This window comes from Acipenser ruthenus, chromosome 8, assembly GCF_902713425.1.
Source record: "Acipenser ruthenus chromosome 8, fAciRut3.2 maternal haplotype, whole genome shotgun sequence".
Classification (NCBI taxonomy): domain Eukaryota; kingdom Metazoa; phylum Chordata; class Actinopteri; order Acipenseriformes; family Acipenseridae; genus Acipenser; species Acipenser ruthenus.
The window spans coordinates 38,352,067-38,372,889 of NC_081196.1; the positions used below are offsets into that span (position 1 = coordinate 38,352,067).

At 39.0% G+C, this 20,823-nt stretch overlaps 1 protein-coding gene across 3 annotated transcripts; it reads left to right on the forward strand.

Moving 5' to 3' along the window:
- The first annotated feature begins 84 nt into the window (after nucleotides 1–84).
- Nucleotides 85–18,511, forward strand: LOC117407332 (uncharacterized). Of its 3 annotated transcripts, none has more exons than XM_034012240.3 (21): nucleotides 85–474; nucleotides 3,319–3,453; nucleotides 3,849–3,974; nucleotides 5,240–5,398; nucleotides 5,949–6,125; nucleotides 6,238–6,391; nucleotides 6,964–7,071; nucleotides 7,433–7,609; nucleotides 7,992–8,135; nucleotides 8,485–8,622; nucleotides 9,240–9,449; nucleotides 9,791–9,931; nucleotides 10,470–10,610; nucleotides 11,108–11,248; nucleotides 12,756–12,965; nucleotides 13,589–13,738; nucleotides 13,920–14,129; nucleotides 14,926–15,072; nucleotides 15,402–15,716; nucleotides 16,818–16,952; nucleotides 17,138–18,511. In XM_034012240.3, the coding sequence occupies exons 1-21, from the start codon at nucleotides 265–267 to the stop codon at nucleotides 17,242–17,244; spliced, it is 3,435 nt and encodes a 1,144-aa protein (XP_033868131.3). In that variant the 5' UTR covers nucleotides 85–264; the 3' UTR covers nucleotides 17,245–18,511. The 3 variants fall into 3 exon arrangements, with proteins under 3 accessions (XP_033868131.3, XP_033868128.3, XP_033868130.3); XM_034012237.3 differs by having other exon boundaries at nucleotides 86–474; nucleotides 10,467–10,610; XM_034012239.3 differs by having other exon boundaries at nucleotides 86–474; nucleotides 7,995–8,135; nucleotides 10,467–10,610.
- The last annotated feature ends 2,312 nt before the right edge of the window (nucleotides 18,512–20,823 follow it).

The following is a 20,823-nucleotide window of genomic DNA, read 5'->3' on the forward strand; positions in this document are numbered from 1 at the left end:
ATTAGTGTCTGTTAGCTGTTCCTAACTGACCTCGGTAGAATGCCAGCTCTGGTTATGACGCTGATTGCGTCCTACCTTTGCTTCCTATTCCTTAGAATCATGTGACCAACATACAGTACAGTAGGAAACGAAACCGAATTTCGCCCACTTAGGACAGACAGCGCCTTACTCTGTGACTCAGCTTTTTACATTACAAGTTGGATCGGGATGGTTTCAGTTCTGTATCAACAGAGTTTGTAATCGTTCAGTGCCAGGGTGATAATAATGGCGTGTTCAACGCAGCATAGATTTAAGGACCTCGAATATAAGAATTGGTTAAAAACAACACTGAGTTTACAGCTACTACGGAGCGGTTTGGTGAATTTTTTGGAAAACGAAACTAACGACTTTCACTCACAGCTGCTGAGAACGCTGAAGGGAGAGATCTGTAAGGTTCAATGCGATACCAAAAACTGCGGAAATCAAGGGACAAAGGTTGGTCTGTCATTTTTAATTCTACTTTCGAAATTATTAGACAATGTCTTTAAATGAACGTACTACCGGTGTAGTGTTAGAAAGTGGTACATCGTCAGAATGTGGTACCTTACTAAAAATTGACCCGTGTAATGTCAGAAAGCCATACGTTGTCACATTGAATGTGGTATGCTGTCATATTTTGGTAAAACAAATAAAAATAATAAAATAAAAATAATGTACACAAAAAGTTTAAATGATGAAAAAATCATTTATTTCAGGATGTTTAAACTTTTAGAACAGCCTTAAAAAATGCTTTTGGCAACAATGTCAACATGTATTTCAATGCATGTCGTCTTATCCATGAACTGAATGCTGATATCTATGACTACATGAACAAAGCTAAAAATATGAAATGGACTGCACATACCACTGTCAAGCAGGAAATAACTTCCAACACTGATCAGAAAATAATATCTCAGAAAAGACATCTCAAAAAAGTTGTCACAATTCCTGAAAACTTTACCAGTACCGAACAAACAGTTTTTCCTACGATTCTGTCTGCACGCTCACTTTGTACAGACTGATCAGGATGACCCATCTTCTAACCAAACTATTTCTGACCCTGCTGATGATAATGTTACTAATTTTAATACAAACCCACCAAATCCTCGTGGACAACCCCCTCAGGTGAATTTCAAGCACTAGATTTTTTTTTATAAACAAATGTGAAAGAGAAATCCAACAAATCAATTTTAACATACCTACAAAACATCTTAATCAATCTAAAGAAGAACAGACTGTGCTACGGAACTTTAAAAAGCGAGATGACATTATAATGAAACAGCTGACAAAGGAGGAGCTGGAGTTGTCTGGAGTAAAGACCTTTACATAAAAGAAGCTCGGCAACAACTCGCCGACACCATCTTCTACACTAATAATGATAACGATATCACATCGAAATTACAAGACACTGTGATAACGCCATCCTAAAAAACCTGTTACCAGCATCTGCATGGAACCTAATTATAGAAAACCCTCGCTGCAGTCCTTTCTATTTACATCCCAAAATCCACAAACAAAACAATCCAGTTCGTCCCTTAGTATCAGCCTGTTCCTGTCCCACTGAACTACTCTCCAAATTTCTTGATGATATCTTCAAACCCATTGTTGAATCACTGCCTACATATGTAAAGGACTCTACACATTTTCTACAAATATTGGACAATTTCAATTCACTGTGATAATCCTATTCTGTTTACAATGGACATTTAAAGCCTCTACACTGTTATCCCCAACAGTGAAGGTTTAATAGCTTTAAAACACTTCCTTGATGAACGGATAGTGAAGGAGCCCCAAACAGATATCCTTTTGAGACTAGCTGAACTTGTGCTCACTTTGAATTGTTGTTCTTTTAATGGAAATTTTTCCATTCAAGTAAGAGGTGTCAGATACATTGATGACATCTTTAGAATTTCAACTACCTCTTCTGAAGATTTGAAACAGTTCCTTCAGTCAGCATCAAGTTCCCATCCAGCTTTAGAATTCACATGGGACATCTCAGAGACCGGAACCAGTATATAATTTCTAGACATTTCCATCATAGCTGAGAATTCCACTATCACACCACTATTCACTACAAACCTACCGACTCTCATTCATATCTACAATATGACTCCTCGCACCCAAAGGCTTGCCAAGGCTCAATTCCCTATTCCCAACTTTTAAGAGACGTATTTGCAGTGATGATCAAGACTTTTTCATTAAAATTGAGTAAATGTGTGGATTTTTTGCAAATTGCGGTTTTCCAGACAAGATCATCAACAGTGCTAAATCCCGTGTTTCGTTTTTAGACAGAAAGCATGTTTTACATACCACTAAAAAACACACAGTGAACAGAATTCCTCTAGTCCTCACTTACCATCCCACCAACATAGAAGTACAGAAAACTGTGCAAAGAAATTTTAAAATTCTACCATCCATCTACAGCACCTATTTTTAAAAATCCTCCACTAATGTCCTATAGAAGAGACAAGAATCTAAAATAATACGTGGTCCACAGTCAAATTCCCTCTTCTGCAGAACCTTTAAAAGGTAGAGTCCCATGCAACAGACCACGATGTATGACATGCAAATATATTAACTCCCAAACTGAGATCAGAGGCCCTGAATCATCACTCCACATCCACCAGCCCTTTACACGTACTTCTGAAGGAGTAGGGTACTGCAGCATTTGCACAAAATGCAACCAATTATACATTGGGGAAACTAAAAGACGTTTAGCAGATCGTTTTGTGGAACATTTACGAATCATTTGAATCAACACCTTGACATTTCCAGTAGCCCGACACTTCAGCAGCAATAATCACACTGCTGAAGACATCACCATCTGTGGAATCAGTACAAATTCTACTTGGAAGCAAAGAGAACGTGAGCTTATCTTCAAACTTGGAACTTTGGAGCCTCTTGGAATGAACATTCTATTCTGACATCATCTTAACATCATCCTCAGAATGTTTGATGTTACTGCACTGTGTTATTTTTCTTTCTACACAGCTGAAGAAAGGCTTTTGCCCGAAAATATCCTGAAATAAATGATTTTTTAATCATTTAAACTTTTTGTGTACATTATTATTTTTTTATTTTATTTTTTTTTATATATATTTTCTTCTTAACAACCTTCATTTTTGTACACTGCAGTTCTACCTTCTCTGAAACGTCTCTCTCTCTCTCTCTCTCTCTCTCTCTCTCTATATATATATATATATACATACATACATACATACATACATACGTACATACGCAATATTACAATTCTAGTTTACAGTACAGCTTTGAGATAATGTATTGTTTTTCTCCCTAAAGCCTCCATTGACATGTCCTGCGTGCTCAAAGTGGAAGAATGAAATCCTGTCAAACCACAGAAATAAAAATTGTATCATCTACTGGAATAATTGCAAGCCTCATCTTTGGCATGCAGAGAAATGGGAAGTTGCCAAGGTAAGCTGTGTGTTTGGGTCAATGTTACCGGTTCTGGCATTTTTGCAACCCAGGAATGCAACTACCAGGGGGTTGGTGGCTGCATACCAGGGCCGGTATGTAAGAATATGGTGCTGGGTGGTGGGATATAGGGTTTTATGTTGTTTGTCTTGGGTTTTTTAAGGGTTTTTAGGATAATCAGAGTTACCGTAAAAAAAAAAAAAAAATCAGGTTTGCATCACTATGTTAGAAGCAGAGCGACACAAATAGCAGTGGATTTGTGCTAGAAATATATGACTGTGAGAAATGCCGTATAAGTTTGGCACAGCAAAAAGATAATAAGATAATTACTTTATTGTTTTTATAAGGGCCTTGAAAAGGTTCAAATGCCTTCTCCTTTGACATGTTTACTGCAGGTGTATATGCCTAGGGGAAACAAGGACCATACCAAGGCAAACGCCTTTGACATCTCTGCATTCTTGAACTTCATGAAATTTTGCAAGCACTTTGAGAAGATTGTGAAAGGCAATATGCTGGATAAGGTAATTCCCTGGGAGCATTTAGTGTAAGACTCCAATAACAGGTTTCTTTAAAACAACCACAAGCTACTGCCAGAGAGTTTGGACTCCCCACAGTACACCACCTGAAATTGCAAAATGTAATTTATTGTCAACCTTAGGCCTCACATACCACTTTGTACCAGGAAGTAAACACTTGTTTTAGATCTGCACTGTTTATAAGTACACAGACTATTTTAAGAAGATGTATGAATTTCATAATTAAGCATAAATGATTACAGCATTTGTGCCCAGAAATGTGTCAACGTAATGTATCGTAACAGCTATTACATTCATAGCCATGAGGTTAAAGTTTCCATTTTATCGTATTCATCATACCATTATGCATTCCTGTCACGGATAGGCTCTGTGGTAAAGTCAGACCAGGAAGTATAGCACACAGTTTGGTGAGTGAAATGCGCTGGTGTGCAGATTTAATTATAAATAAACAAAAGATTTTAACAAACAAAACGCTGAACAAAACAAAACAGCACAGTGGCCAAAACAGACAGACTAACAAACAGACATGGAACAAACAAGTATAGCGTAGCAATTGTTGTTGATCTTTTTCTGTTTCTGTCTTTAACTCTCCCTATTTATACACCTGTGGCTTCAAATTCACTGCTCCAGCCACATTCCCATGTATTTTTGCAGGGAGGATTTTAACTGCCTCCCTGTCACCACTATTCCACACACACACAAACACACACACATCCCCGTGCTCACATACCACTATACATTGTAACTCACCTGTGATACATAACCCAAACTATACAAAATAAACCAAAATACAGCCAGGGGCAGGCTGACCCCGTCATAATTCTCTTTTAAGGAAAATGTATTTTCTTTTAGTGTGATAGTTTTCACATTTTATGTGATGACAGTTCCATTCATTTCCAGTTAAATAATACTTGATAATAATTTCTTAGTTTGAATATAACTTGTACGGGACGCTTTAAACAATATTTGTAATATAGTGTTTAATTGCTTACCTGTTAAATATGCAATAATATAGGCGCTCTATTATTCTCTATAGCCAGTTCTGCTTCAATTATTATTTAAGTGCCTTACTAACTGTTCTGACAAATCCACTTCTAAAAATTGAAGCATGGCAGTGATTGAAAAGGGACAGTTTTAATGGAATAGTTAGTAAGTATTAACAACAGTAGTGAATTATAGAGAACACACACACACACACAATTGGATGTTAACCAGGGAGATAATATAATACATCCCTTTAATGTTTTCAGGTGACCTGGGTGAGAAACCAGATGATGCATTCAGCTGAGATGAAGGTAACCACTCAGGACATGGAAATGCACATCGAAAAAATCCTTGACCTGGTCCAGCACCTCAAAAATCAAGCACGGATCCCTGACCTAGAACAGCTGGAGAAAGAAATCATTGAGGTGAGCTGCTAAGGTAACCCCTGGACACAAACATAATGGAATGTTGTAAAAGCAAAACACACGCGTTCACTTGGCATGAATGTGTATCCAGGTGTAATAGGGGTGTGGGAATCCTAGATTAATCCTAGTGTATTTTCATCAGGGTTTACTGATCACACACTGGCTGATATCTGGCAACACAGAAGAGCTAGAACAGTTGAGGAACAGGACAGTGTCATATTGTGTTCTTATCTGTTAAGGTGTTGTACGCATGCTGTCTCGTACCGTTCTGGCTGATCAAACTGCAAAACCATTTCTGTCATAAGATGCACCCGACACACAAAATGCTCAATCACAATTGTACCTCTTTTTAATAAATGCAAATCTGTTGCTGTTCCCTACCTTTACACAGATTATAGTTGAGGTTTCGAGCGTTGTCTGAGCGAGTCATAATTCCGAAGTCGTATCCCACAAAAAAGAGCATTTTATAACACTAAGTACACTGAGCTGTGTGAATTTTTGTAAGTTGCCCTGCTATACCTCTGGTACCCATCTTCCTCTATCCATCTAGCTGCTGAAGACTGAACTGAACGTGGTGCTGGAGGGAGTGCAGCTAGAGTCCACTGGGGGCAATTCGATTAGCCGCATAATGGACAAGCAGAAGCTCCACGATTTGGAGCAGCAAGTTTTGAAGGAGAAGATCGAAGCCCTGGGCCTTCGCCTGGAGGAGAATAAAGACCTGCTTGTAGTAAGGATCCTCAGCCCTTTCTGTCTAGATGTGTTGTATGAAACCAACAACAATGGTAAGCCTGTCTGTGGAAACATGAGATACGATTACCTGGCCTTGTTTTTGTGCACAGAACCAGGAGGAGCACCGTATGCTGAAGGAATTCCTTGACAACAACAAGGACCTGCTGGAGCAGCTGAACCCACAGTTAGCCAAGCTGGACTTCCTAGTGCAGAAGGTCAACCAGCACGACGAGAGGCTGAGTGAACTGGAGAAGAAGACTGAGGGTGAGCTCCCAGGGTGCACGGCAGGACTAGAACTTTCTGTGGAGTTTTAACCCTAGACTGCCTGCAGGCAACATTGTACTTTGTTGTTTATTTGTTTTTATTTTTTCCTGCATAAGTGAAGTAAGGTGTAGCTGTAGAGGACTCAGAAAACAGCGTTTGAGGCTTATAGTAAAAAAACAGTATGAACACTATTAAAGTTTTTTTCTTTTTTTTAACCTGCCTGGCTTGTCTGTTACTATCACTCACATTTTTTAAGATTCTTTGGAATTACCAGAAAGCAAATTGTATTACTGTTAAACTAGACTAATTGTGTTTTCTGAAAATGTTTGTAAAAAATGACTCAGGTGCACTATTGGGGTCTAGCCCATATAAAGAAGGTCTCTGTACTGACACATGTGTATGACACAAAATGACATCTGATTGAGCTAATAGGGTATATCTTGGGAACAGCCTTTGATGAAACTGTGCATGGGAGTTTGTTGTGAGATGCCGTGGATGTCGTCATGGTGACCTGCTTTTTCGTGTTTCATGTGTTTTTTATGACTACTGACATACCCTGTTTTGTCTTCCAGAACCAATTTTCAGTGTTCCTCCAATTCGTTATAAAAACCACCTGAATGAACTTGCACAGAAAAATAAATGGCCTCTACCAGAATTTTCAGAGGAACGCCACCCACTAGGTACTTTCTAGCAAAATGAATTACAACTACATCTACTGGATAAAAATTGGGGCTGTGTTTTATTTACCATTAAATCACTCATCTTTTAGAGTATGTATTTGACAGGGATTCTTTATTTGAACACCGTGAACCCTGTTGTATACCGGCTATAATGCAGGTTTCGCCACTTTCAGTTTATGAGCCGATTCTGACCAGCCGAGTCTGACTTTGCTGCGATTGAGTGGGGTGGAGATACTAGCATCCAAATTTAACAATAGAAAAGCTTGATTGACATTAATTTAATTTTCTGTGACTTCCCTTAGCTTGCATATCACTCTTTTTACAAAATATGCACAAACATGCTGTATGCTGTGCTTGTCAGGATACAAAGGCGTGGTCCTGGTGAACGGAGTCAAGCATACAGGATTGAAAGTGCACCCCAAAGTGGTGGCGGCACACCAGGAAGTGGCGATGATTGCCATTGACCATCTAACGGCAGAGGGGTGTCTGCTTCCGGACCCGGACACTAGCCAATCAGAGACCAGCTCAACCAGCGCAGGTACCCTGCAACAGTCCTTAATGACTTTCTAGCTAAAAAATGTACGTTCAGCATACACTACCTGGATGTTGAGGTGTGCTTTTATTATACTTGCCTGTTTAACATCTCCTTTTAGTTTCTTCTGTAATCACTATTTATCAGGCTTTTGGAATGTTTTAAATATGGCTGAGCTGATTCCTAATTCCTAATGAAAAGCCCAGCTGCCAAACAGGATTTGCTCAAGGTACCTCAAGCCTTCCCCGTATGTTTTAGTTAATGTCTGTTACAAAGTAACTGGTTTTATAGTGGATAATGGGAATTGATAACCCTGTCAGTGATTCATATCTTGAAACTTGGAATGTAACTTGACGAATGTAATGATTGTTATATATTTTGTTCCCAGCAGCCCCGTTGTTTTTCTCCTGTGTGACTGTTAAATTGAACACTGAAGTTTCACTTCCCGAGGGATGCAGTGAAAAAGAGGAAGCTGTTGAAGTAGCCTATGGAAGATTAGCATCCATGTTTGGCCTGCAAGCCTCGGTGTCAGGTAATTATGTAGTAAGTCATGCACTGTGGTGAAACTTTTTTTTTTTTAAGTAGCTAATGGGAAATGTTGTCCTATAATGATGTTAGCTTAGCCATGTCACTTTATGACCAGTGGATGAGGGCTCTGTGACTAGACTGACTGCACTGCTGCTTACATACAGAAAGATCCCTACTGGAAACTATCAGAGGTCTTCCTGCCCATTGAGACTCATAGCTCAGCAGTAAATAGTTTTTCCCAGGATGGGATCAATGTCTTTCAGATACTGCTCAGTGAAAACAAGCAGACAGGCAGCCTGATTAAATAGTCATGTTACAGTAGAAATACTAACTAAATCAAACAACTTTTTCAGGGGCGTCCAAACAGATGGTCCTGGATTTCTTTTCTACATCTGGTTTCAGTGAACCCGAAGAGGTCTGGCAGACAACCGATGACAGAAAGTTGAAGTGCAAGCTCAAAATGTCGGGGCCGTTCAAATTTCAAAATCAAGGTGAGTTGTGAGGCGCAAACCGGGCGGTTTGTCAATGGGAAACATACACAGTATCATCAAAATGATTCAGACAGCTATTAGTGATACCTAGACCCCTACATGTATACAGATTGAATATGAGATAAACAACCTTATACTAGTGTAGTTACCACTGTATGAACATGACTGCCCATTATCCATGATTAAATATTACACGTTTCACACTTGGCTTAAATTTAAATGTGTAAACTCTTATTAACACTCCTATGCTAAAGCACGGTACAGGTAAATGCAAAGCATGGTAAATGCATAGTACAAGCCTGGTACATTTATTAAAGTGACTTTTGTTGAAGAAAGTTGCTTTCAAGAAAATGTATGTCAACAACCAACATCCAAACTGATTTTGAGTTATGAGCAAAAAGAGCAAAACATATTTATGAGAATGGGAGGAGTTTCAATAAGTAATATACTTAAATCTTATTTTCAGAACATTTTGTGAATAGGTTAAGTTACACTAGTAGACAAAACCCTAAATGTGTAAGGAGTGTTTTTTTTTTTTAAATCTCTTATTTGATTATACCTCAGCCAGCTGCAGGTATTTTTGTTACTGTTCTGTTTTTTCTAGTTTTTTTTTACAGACGGTGCTTCCAAAAAACAGCAGGCACAACATGAGGCAGCTAAGGAAGCACTCACCCGACTGGCAGGGGTCCTAGGCTGGGGCGGTGTCTGTGAAACTGGAAACTACAAGGGGAAGCTGCAGGAGCTGCTGGTGAAGGAGGGTCACGAGATGCCCACGTACGACACCCTACCAGGGGGCAATGGGAGTCCTGAAGACAAAACTTGTCCAGGTGTGCGATTGTAGTCCCTTTGTGTCCCACTCTCACAGAATCATGTAGCCCTGCAGCAGTGTCTGTGTGTCCCACTCTCACAGAATCATGTAGCCCTGCAGCAGTGTCTGTGTGTCCCACTCTCACAGAATCACGTAGCCCTGCAGCAGTGTCTGTGTGTCCCACTCTCACAGAAACATGTAGCCCTGCAGCAGTGCATCCAGCGTTGCTATGGGCCGATCCTGTACAGTACTGTTGTCATTCATCTTCGCTGTAGAAGCTACATGAACAAACAGCTAACTGAATGCCTCAATGCCTCATTTCTCTAATGGTTTATCCTGTTCTTGTATCTTTCTGAGCAGCTCCCCCAGTCTTGATTGTTGAGTCCTGCAAGGATAAAGAAGTATCTACAGCCAGTCCCTCTGAAAGGCCAGCAGCACCGCCCCCTCAAAGAAGCCCACTACAGCCAACCAAAGTGGCAGTGGCTAAACCTGAACCAGTCGGTAATGCATTCCAGTTACTGTAGCAGAGCTGTCTTCAAGTCTGTAGGGTGTTTCATGTTTTCACAAAGCGAAAACTGCATCCAGTTGGTAAATGTCTGTCCTTTGAAGCACAATAAAGTATATACTGCTACTGATTGCCTCTTTCGCTGTTCAGTTTAGATATAAAGTTTATCTTGCATTGATCCATCTTGGCAAATAAGTGACCTGGTTTAAGCCTTTTCCTATCAGAATTATAGAGTGAGTAAATGTGTGGAATTTTATAGACAGTCAAATAGAGACGGATAGTACTACAAATAGCTGATTCCCGCCATATGGAAAGACAGTGTTCATGTCTACATTAAGCCTGTTGTTTTTACACGCAAGCCAAAAACACGTCAAAGAAAAGTAAATCCAAAGCCACCGTAAGGTTTTATGTGTGATTAGCTATGTACCTGTCTGCCGTTTTTTATTACTGTTATGAACTCTTTCATTATTTTAGTGACGTGTTTCTTGTTTTGTGGAACAAATCTGTCAAACAAAATTCTTCTTTAAACAGCAGCTCAGTTATTCTTTGCGAATGTGACTGTCACGTTGAAGAAAGTAATCGACCCGCCAGAAGTGCACAGCGAGGAGGAGGAAGCCATCCAGGCGGCCTATAGGAACCTGGCGTTGGAGTTCGGCCTGACAGAGTCGGTCCCGGGTAACCGCTCACATTCTTCACGAGACTCATTTTAGACAGGCTGAGTAGTGCACTGTCAACTAGTTTCACAAGTAACGCATTCTTGCAAACATAATGAGATACAAAACTGGAAAACAAATTATAGTTATGTATAGATTAATCTAGCCACCAAAGGAAGTACAAAATATATGTTTTTGATTAACTAAAAGCATTTGATATTCATGAAACTGTTTTTACTCTTGTTGGGTTCTTTAAGAATGATCTAAAGCGGTTTGTGGATACCAAACTTTATTTGATGTATCAAAGCCAATACTTTGTGGGCTATTGGAATGAATTGTGATGAATTTGACAATTATGTACCTATATAGAACTCAGTGGATTGTGATGAAATTTGGTATACAGGGTCGCTCATTCTTATCATGTGTTTATATATATATATATATATATATATATATATATATATATATATATATATATATAGCTATATGTTAATTCATATATTGTGTGTGTTTTTTTAGATGTTCCTGTGAAGAAGATGGTTATGGATTACTTCACTAAATGTGGTTTTAAGGAACCTGATGAGTTCTGTGAGCCTACTGGTGACAATAAGTTCAAGTGCAAGCTGGACATCTCTGGCGAGTTTCGATTTCACAGTCAAGGTGAGGAGTTAGATCCGATATATTAGCCAAACAAAAATGCATAATTTAAAATGACTTTTGTACGTATAATTTACATTAACATGTAGATCGGATATATTCGACAGTATTACGCTAGATAAGGGAATGTGAATATCGCTGTGATATATATTAGCAGCAAATAAATGATTTAAAATTAATTGTATGATTGTACATTTCTGATTGTGTGTTTCTGTTTGTGTAACAAACGTTAACTAGCAAAATGTGTTACGTATTAATGTTATTCTGCATTTCTGGAGGTGTTTTTGTTTTGGGAAGCACTACAGTATGGACAGCAGGTATGCGAGTGATTGTCCAAAAGTTAAAGCATGAGTTTCAATCATGGAAAAATTTAAGCTCCATGCTGCGATTACTAACTAGGCCACGGTGCGCATCAATCACATGATGTACTTGAAAACCGTTGCTTATACAGTATTATTATTTTATATTTGTTCTTTCATTTATGTTTACATACAGTACTTTGTATAATTAGGACAGAAAACGAACAGGAGACTGGTTATCATAGTGCATGTATTTCAATTACATGTTTGGGAAGAAACAATACATTCATTAATTAAAAACTAAAGAGTTAACGTCTTTGCTAAACTGTGGTAAATACCTGTAGTTCAATACCAACCAATATTTTGTGTTGTGAGAGAGATCATACAGTATATGTAGGCTACTGTATATCAGCATCATTTTAAAATGGTAAATCCCTGTAGTGCAACAACCAATATAACGAGAAAGAGATACAGTATATTGAATTAAAGTGAATTATCACGATTTAAAATCATGTAGATATACACATATACGGTATCTCTCTACGACTTGCCCTCCTAATAATATGGATGCAGCATGTCATTATATTACTGAAACATTTTAATTTCGAATAGAGATTGACAACATTTTAACGTGTAAAATAATTTAATATATAAATAAATCTCCGCGATCACACATAAACTACATCAGATTGATATCGATGTTATAGAAACATAAAAAGACAGAGGTTTAAAACAGTTTACCATAGAAACAGTCGTCGATCACACATTTTAAAGTTCATATGAAAAGACAGTGGCACGAACACGCACCAACATACACAGTCTAGTAAATAAAACGGCCAGATAAAAATAAAAAGCCATGCAGTGAACCTCCCCTTTAATCAAACTGTAGCCCGCTTTACTTTTGCCTACTTTTGCCTTACTGCGCTTGCACGATCAACTTATTTCCCGGTCAACTTATTTCCTATGACACCGGCACTGAGAAGAGCACTGCATGCAATTTTCTTTTTATATACTTGCAATAATAGGTGACGTCAAACAACCCCAGGGATATGATGAACCTGGGATTAAATTGTCTAAAAGCTGCATTATCACAAACATCCCACCATACTCATGTAAGCCTTGTGAATATACAATAGTGTTATAGCATATGCTAATTCCTGACACAATTACTGTCATGAAGCATAAATAATATGCACAATACTTTTTTTTAGATGGTGTTACCAAAAAGCAGCAGGCACAACATGAGGCAGCTAAGGAAGCGCTCACCCGACTGGCGAGGGTCCTAGGCTGGGACAGTGTCTGTGAAACTGGAAACTACAAGGGGAAGCTGCAGGAGCTGCTGGTGAAGCAGGGTCAGGAGATGCCCACTTACGACACCCTACCAGGGGGCAACGGGAGTCCTGGAGACAAAACTCATCCAGGTGTGCGATTGTAGTCCCTCTGTGTCCCACTCTCACAGAATCATGTAGCCCTGCAGCAGTGCACCTAGAGTTGCTATGGGCCGATCCTGTACAATACTGTTGTCATTCATCTTCACTATAGAAGCTACATGAACAAACAGCTAACTGAATGCCTCAATGCCTCACTTCTCTAACTACCCAGTAATGTTGTTGAAGCTGACACCCTGGGATCCTTCAAGAAGCTGCTTGATGAGATTCTGGGATCAATAAGCTACTAACAACCAAACGAGCAAGATGGGCTGAATGGCCTCCTCTCGTTTGTAAACTTTCTTATGTTCTTATATTCTTATGTTCTTATGATTTGTCCTTGGCTGGGACTGGGTGTGTGAAGATGAGAACTATAAGGGTAAGCTCCAGGAGCTGCTTGTGAAGCATGGTTTCAAGATACCCAAGTGTGAGCCTGCTGGAGATTTTAACCACCCAGGTTGCAAGAGTTGTCTCAAAGCAAATATGTTCCACTATATGACCACCCTATTTATAAAAGAGTTTTGACTGTTAAATAATAAGTGGATATAAGTGATGTACATGAAAGTGACTTGCTTAGTAATGCACTCTTGCCAAGTTTCTGTGGTTTGTTTCCACAGCTTCCTTGAGTACCTGTGTTGACTCTGCCAAGCTGGAAACATCAGCAACAACAGGGGCATCAGCAGCAGCTGTCTCTGTAACCCCGGCAACAAGGCCTGAAGACTACAGCCTGGCTCCAAAGGACAAGAAGCCACGAATTGAATCACCAAGTAATGTAGTCAATAGCATGTAACTCTCTCCTGCTTAGATTTAACTCAAGAGTTACTTAAAGAGCTTGTTTTTGTGAAGTTTGACATTTGTAAAACTATTCTAGACTACGGTCAAAGATAACCGCAGTTATGACGGCTAGTTTTGAGGACATTAACAGTTTTTTCCCTTCTGTTGTGACAGAGCTGCAGAGTGTCCTGGAGACGTTTTCGCTTGTTCCGCCCCAAGTGATGAACCAGCTGAGTGTGGAGAAGGTGTGTGTCTGGAGAGTTTCAGTTGATGTGAGCAACATCACCATTAAAACTCAGGAGAGCTACAAGTCGAAGAAGGAGGCCAGGCACATGTCATACTTAAAACTAGGAACCGCCATGGGCATCTGTGGATCAAATGTTGGTATGTATTTATCAAAAAGTTTTCATGTTGTTCTAGTGAGATTTAATACTGCAGTGTTGTAAGGCTGTGGGTGTACCTTTGTTAAATAATCTGTCTGCATGTGATAGTCTATTTAATGATCAGCATCACTGCCAAAGATAGTATCATCTGCATGAAATTGCTCATTGTGGTTATTATTATTATTATTATTATTATTATTATTATTTATTTCTTAGCAGACGCCCTTATCCAGGGCGACTTACAATTGTTACAAGATATCACATTATTTTGTACATACAATTTACATTATTTTTTACACATTATGTTTACATACAATTACCCATTTATACAGTTGGGTTTTTACTGGAGCAATCTAGGTAAAGTACCTTGCTCAAGGGTACAGCAGCAGTGTCCCCCATCTGGGATTGAACCCAGAATCCTCCGGTCAAGAGTCCAGAGCCCTAACCACTACTCCACACTGCTGCCATGGTTAACATGGGAAGGCTAGTTTAAGTGCAATGTTCCACTATGATCTATTATATCTATCAAATAGGTCGTAATGTACTTATAATGTCTGTGTGGTCTGAGTGAAAAAGGTCAACCTGCCTTTCAAATCACCCAGTGCATTAGTTCACCGTTGCACTTTTACTGTTGCTGCAGTAATCAATTGTGGCTATTATCAGCATGAGAAGTTGTACCAAGCCAGGTACTTGCAGCTCACCATTAAGCTCCAGTCATCACACTCCCGTCCCCCTAATATTAATAGTTATAGATATAAGTTGTATTTATTTATTTATTTATTTATTTTTTTTTACAGATGTGACCAATGCTATTGCTATAGTGAAAGAGCACTTCAAGAAGAATAGCTCTCTTGATTTACTCTCAGAGGACTTCAGTGAATTACAACCCAAGTTTATATGTCTGCTATCAGTGAAGTCTTACAAATTCCTGTTCAGAGGAGAAGGTACGATACTGTTTCACTAGAATCAATTTCTTTTTTTAGGATTCTCATTTCTTGTAGTGACACATTCAAAAGGACTTCAAATGTGGCATTCTCTAGCTACCGCATGCAGTGTACTGTATTCACAATTTTACCTTAGAGACGCCGGGAACCAACAAAGTACAAGAAGCTAGATACCATGTGAGCTCAAGCAGTGTAACAACATTTCTATGCATATTTTTTACGCATTAAATTTGAATATCTTATGTTTTTTCAATTTGTAAAACACCCAGTCCGCTGCTTGTCTGGAGCACTGGTTACGGAATAACGTGGCCCTGCTTTCATCCATCCAGGTTCTGATGAACACGCAGCCAAGCGAGAGGCCTGCAAGGCTGCGCTGTCCCAGCTGGCCGAACTGTTCGAGTGGGGATTAGCTGCAAAGGTGGTGAGCTATGGGGACGCAGAGGGCAGGCTAACCCAGCTGCTACAGGAGCATCATCAGGAGCCACTCTCCTTTGAGTGCGTTGAGACCCTGCACACAGCCACGCTGCACCTGCAGTTCAACACATTCTCCATCTGCAGCAGGGGCAAGCAGCACACCACCAAGAAGTCTGTCCAGAGTGAAGTCAGCGTGCGCCTGCTGGGGCTGCTGGGGGAGAAGAAGGGAGGTAGGTTTCTCATTTTTAAACTTCTCAACCGATCTGATGAAATGTCTGGACAGCGACGGTAGAAAAACAATACATGTGCCATGCTGTATGTGATAAAATGCATGTTTGTTCAGGGCACCCTTGTCATTTCCCTATCTGACTTAAACAGAAACGTGAAATATCTTCAAAAATACAAGTGACAGGATATCATCAAGAATTTCTCCTTCCTTTTATACATGTGGCCACTCCCTAATTAGCATCAATTACCTAACTGGGGAATGGCCACACCTGTGATTACTGGCAGGGACAGATTTAACCCCATCCCTGCCAACCTTACATTCCCACACACACACTATTTACAGCAGTAGGGCTTCTACCATGTCACTTTACATATTTACTCAAACAATAGTTTTTGGTATTAAGGCACAGTCATCTCACTTTAGGAACTTTCTGCCGTACACATATATATATTGCAGGCTAGATCGGCCAAAGTGTTTTTATAGAAGTAAGAGCCAGCGCCATCTGATGATCATCTACTTTGGATCAAGTTTCCTTCTGTTTTGCTGGCAATGTAGAGCTGTGCCCTAGATGCTGCCACTTACTGATAAAATGTCCCTTTGACTGATATAGCCTGTGTTACAAACTGTATGTCTATAGCAAGCAAAGAGAAGCACCTTGACATACAATGTAAGGAATTGCAATAAGATCTACTCCGAATGATTGCAGACGCTGTTCGTGTCCCGGCTGTGCGAAGTCACCGGTCTTCACAAGGGATTCCAGAGGGAGCGTTGCATTGGTTCTGGTGCTCCCGTGGGTTAGGGAGGCTAAACCAGCAGGGGACTGTTTCTCCTCATTGAGCACAAGCGGACCCTACTGGCCAGGCGCCTGATGAGCTTAAGCAGACATCATCAGGGCTGGCCTTTGTCCTCCAGAGGCCGGTAGCTTGCAAACATAAGCGCACTAAATTGGGGAGAAAATCCGGGGTAAATTAATTGGGAATTCTAAATTTTTAAAAAGCACTACAAACATCATAAATTGTATTGTTCTTTCTTATATGTTTACTTGAGAATTTATGAATTTATCGACTTTACTTATGTATCTATTTTTATTTTGTTTACTCAGATTGCAGCATGCCAGTAAGGAACCAAGTTCAAGAATGGTTTGCAAAAAAGGGTTTTCCGATTCCTGAATATAAGGATACTGAAGAAAGTGGGGCAAAAGTGACGTTCTCTGCAAATATTGACTGCACCCATACAGGTAATTCACTTCTTCAAATTCACTTGTGCAAATTCTGCAAGATAATTTTGTTTTGTTTAACATCTATAGACAAAGGAGAGTATTAAACCACAAGACACACCATTTAGTTACAGCTAAACTGAAATTAATCCAAGAAATACACAGAACTGCGTCAAGCTGAATATGGTTGTTCATTTGATTAACAGATTCCCAGCCAAGTTTAGAGCTTGCTGAAGAGAAACTCAAGGACGAGCTTCTTGGTCGTATCCAGTACATTGTGGAGGATGATATTGAGCAGGGGCTTCTCAGATGAATGAGGCAGAGTTCTCCTAGATGCTGACGGGACAGGATACCAATGAAAATCTCTGATGCTGTTCTGGAAGTGAACGTCTGTTTCCCCATCCCTCCACTATGTTTGTGTTTCCACTCCTGTCTGGCCTGCATGTTTTATACTGAAGATGCCATGTACAGTCACTGCATGCTCGTTTATTACGAGGTTCAAATCGAACACTAAGCACTTCAAGATGACCTCCCTTATAAATGACTTATTTTTAAATACATTTGCATAGACTGTGCCTTTTGTCATTCCTATTAAATTATAGTTTCCTGCAGATTTGTTTAAATATGTTATCTGGAAAACAAGCTGTAATGGATAGCAAGTTTTGCTCTGAGGCTTAAATGCAGTATACATTTTTTAGCTCCACAAACTAACTGTATTCATAATATTGAAATCACAGCAGAGTAGTAAACATTAGATTGTATTTTAAAGTCATTTATATGGGAGCTCATTAATTGATTAGGGTCTATGTGCAATGCAACCCAGCACTTTGTTAGTAAATGGATTAACTATTTATGGTTTTAATGAATATTTAAAGACTTGTTTTGTGGGGTTACCTAGGTTCTATCAGCCTCACCCAGAACTGTTAACTTCATAGAAAATCAATGGGCAATCCATTCTGGTCTTCCTCTAGTTAAGGAAGACTATTTAAATTGCAGACTTTTTAAAGCTTTTAAATGTCATTTAAAACAAAGATGCTTCTGGTGATTAAAAAAAATATATATATTAAAATAAAGAAATCTCTGTTTAAGCTTTTACTGAACAAGGGGCCTGGAATTATTGGAGTCTTATATTTTAAATGTTGATGTGAACAGAGACGGTTAACAAAGTCACGATACCTGAATCGGGCAAATTGGGAGTTATAGTCTATAAAATGTGTTGGCTGCTTTCCACCTTCATGGTGTGGATGAGATTTTGTGGTGCATGGGTTTAAGTTTCTACATCTGTGTATATAATCGCTGCCGCCCTTGTGTTCTGCAACTGACCTTGTATTAACCTTTTCACTTGAAGTAAAACCAGAATTAACCTGTTCTGTAAGTTGTGAAATACATTGATAGGAGAAATGTTACTGCTTCCCAATTTCAACACAAAAAGAGAAATAATTACAAGGGCAAATCCTTTCGCATCCTGAAAATGTATTTGAAATGGTGTAAAGAATGTTGCTGCAGGTTCCTTATTTGAGGTGTGGAACCATGAAAACAATACTGAAAAGTTCATAAATAAACTACGCTCTGGATACCTATGTAAGTGACTTCTTTTTAAAATTTCAACTTAATTGTGTAATTTGTAATGAATTGAATCTTGGCACACCTGTAACTGTCATTTATCATACACACTTTCCCAAGCTGTTGTGTTTTACATTGAGCATTCTTCTTGTATTTTCAACTACTTCTAGTGACCCCCATTTGTTTGAGAAAACTTTATATAGTATGTTTCTGTATGTGTTCACCAAATCAACAGTACGAAGATCAGTCTTGAAATCAGGACTTAAAGGATGTGCTGCAATAAGAATACCTCTGTTAAGAAAGGGAAACAAGACTAAAAGGCTAAAATATGCACGAACACAGAAATTGGACTATGGAACAATGGTCAAAGTTGCTTTGAACTGTTGATGGATGGACAAGACACCTGTGCCTTCTGACAGTTCTGTTGTAAATTCAACGTTTGTCTTTCTATTCCTTAAGGATAGTATCTTCAAGTATTGCTCATCCTTGTTAGACAGCTTTTGGGGTCTTCCACTCCTGGGTTTGTCAATTACAGATGATGTTTCTCTGTACTTGTTGATTATGCTTCGGATACCACACCTTGAAAATCAAGTGATGTGAGCTATTTCACTCAATGTTTTTCCTTCTTTATGCAAGTCAAGGTTGTTATAATAGTAGAAAACACTAGTGTAGGCTTTGAGTAAATTGTTGATGCTCCTAATGCATCAGAGTAGAGAAATGCAACATATCTGAGACTTGCACAGCAGTGTGTATATATATATATATATATATATATATATATATATATATATATATATATATATATATATACACACACACACACACACACACAGTGCCTTGCAAAAGTATTCAGACCTCTGACCAATTCTCTCATATTACTGAATTACAAATGGTACATTGAAATTTTGTTCTGTTTGATATTTTATTTTAAAACATGGAAACTCAAAATCAATTATTGTAAGGTGACATTGGTTTTATGTTGGGAAATATTTTTAAGAAAAATAAAAAACTGAAATATCTTGCTTGCATAAGTATTCAACCCCTATGCTGTGGAAGCTCCCAGTTTACACCGATGAAAGAAATTGCCCTAACAAGGACACAATTACCTTACCATTGGCCTCCACCTGTGAACCATTAAAGTTGCTGTCACATTTTCTGGATAAAAACCCCACTGTTGAAGGATCATTGGTCAGGCTGTGAAAATGAAGACCAAAGAGCATTCTACAGAAGTTAGAGATAAAGCAATACAAATGCATAGATTAGGGAAAGGGTACAAAATAATATCCAAGTGTGGATATCCCAGTGAGCACAGTTGGATAAATAATTAGGAAGTGGAAGCTGCATCACACCACCCAAGAAAAGTCAGCACTCAAACAAGGAGACTTGTGAGAGAAGCCACAGAGAGGCCAACAATCACTTTGAAGGAGCTACAGAGTTCAGTGGCTGGGAGTGGAGTAATGGTGCACCAGTCAACCATATCAAGAGCTCTGCATAACACTGGCCTGTATGGAAAGGGTGGCAAGAAAGAAGCCATTACTCAAAAAGTACCATCTGAAAGCACATCTGGAGTTTGCCAGAAAGCATGAGAGTGAGCTGCGATGTGGGAAAAGGTTTTGTGGTCAGATGAGACCAAGATAGAGCTTTTTGGCCAAAACTCAAAACGCTATGTGTGGCTCAAACCTAACACTGCCCATGCTTCTCATCAGCAGGGACTGGGCATCTTGTTAAAATTGAAGAAAGAATGGATGGAGCAAAATACTGCAAAATACTGCAAGTGAACTGCTTCAGTCCGCTAAAAAACTGAAGCTTGGGAGGAAATTCACCTTTCAGCAGGACAATGATCCCAAGCACAAGGCCAAAGCAACATTGGAGTGGCTCAAGAACAAAAATATCAAACAGAACGAAATTTCAATGTACCATTTGTAATTCAGTAATATGAGAGAATTGGTCAGGGGTCTGAATACGTTTGCAAGGCACTGTATATAATCTCTTACATATTCATAAAGCAATTGGCAATCTAAGAAACCTTAAAAGCTAAATTTGACTTTCTTTTCTCAAATACAGCTAGTTTTTGCTGTCAGAACAATATTAAACTCTTAATTGCATTTCTGAACGGATCCAGCGGTGTCATCTTGATGATAGTTTATATTATGGATGAAATTTGATACGAGTCAATGTCATGAAAACTTGGTCACCATGACAAAGTCTACAGTATGTGGAGTAACCTAGTTTAACATATTTCAAGTATATAAATAGACCTCCACTATATGCTTAATAACAAGCAAGGAAAGGAAAGACAATATGAAAGGACATACACAAATTCAAAAAC

Bases quoted from the DNA above. Each gene is read 5' to 3' on its own strand.
- LOC117407332 (XM_034012237.3), top strand. From the start codon at position 265: ATGGCGTGTTCAACGCAGCATAGATTTAAGGACCTCGAATATAAGAAT. The intron at 8,136-8,484 runs GTAATTATGTAG...CAACTTTTTCAG, and splicing joins CCTGCAAGCCTCGGTGTCAG to GGGCGTCCAAACAGATGGTC. The intron at 9,932-10,466 runs GTAATGCATTCC...TTCTTTAAACAG, and splicing joins GGCTAAACCTGAACCAGTCG to CAGCTCAGTTATTCTTTGCG.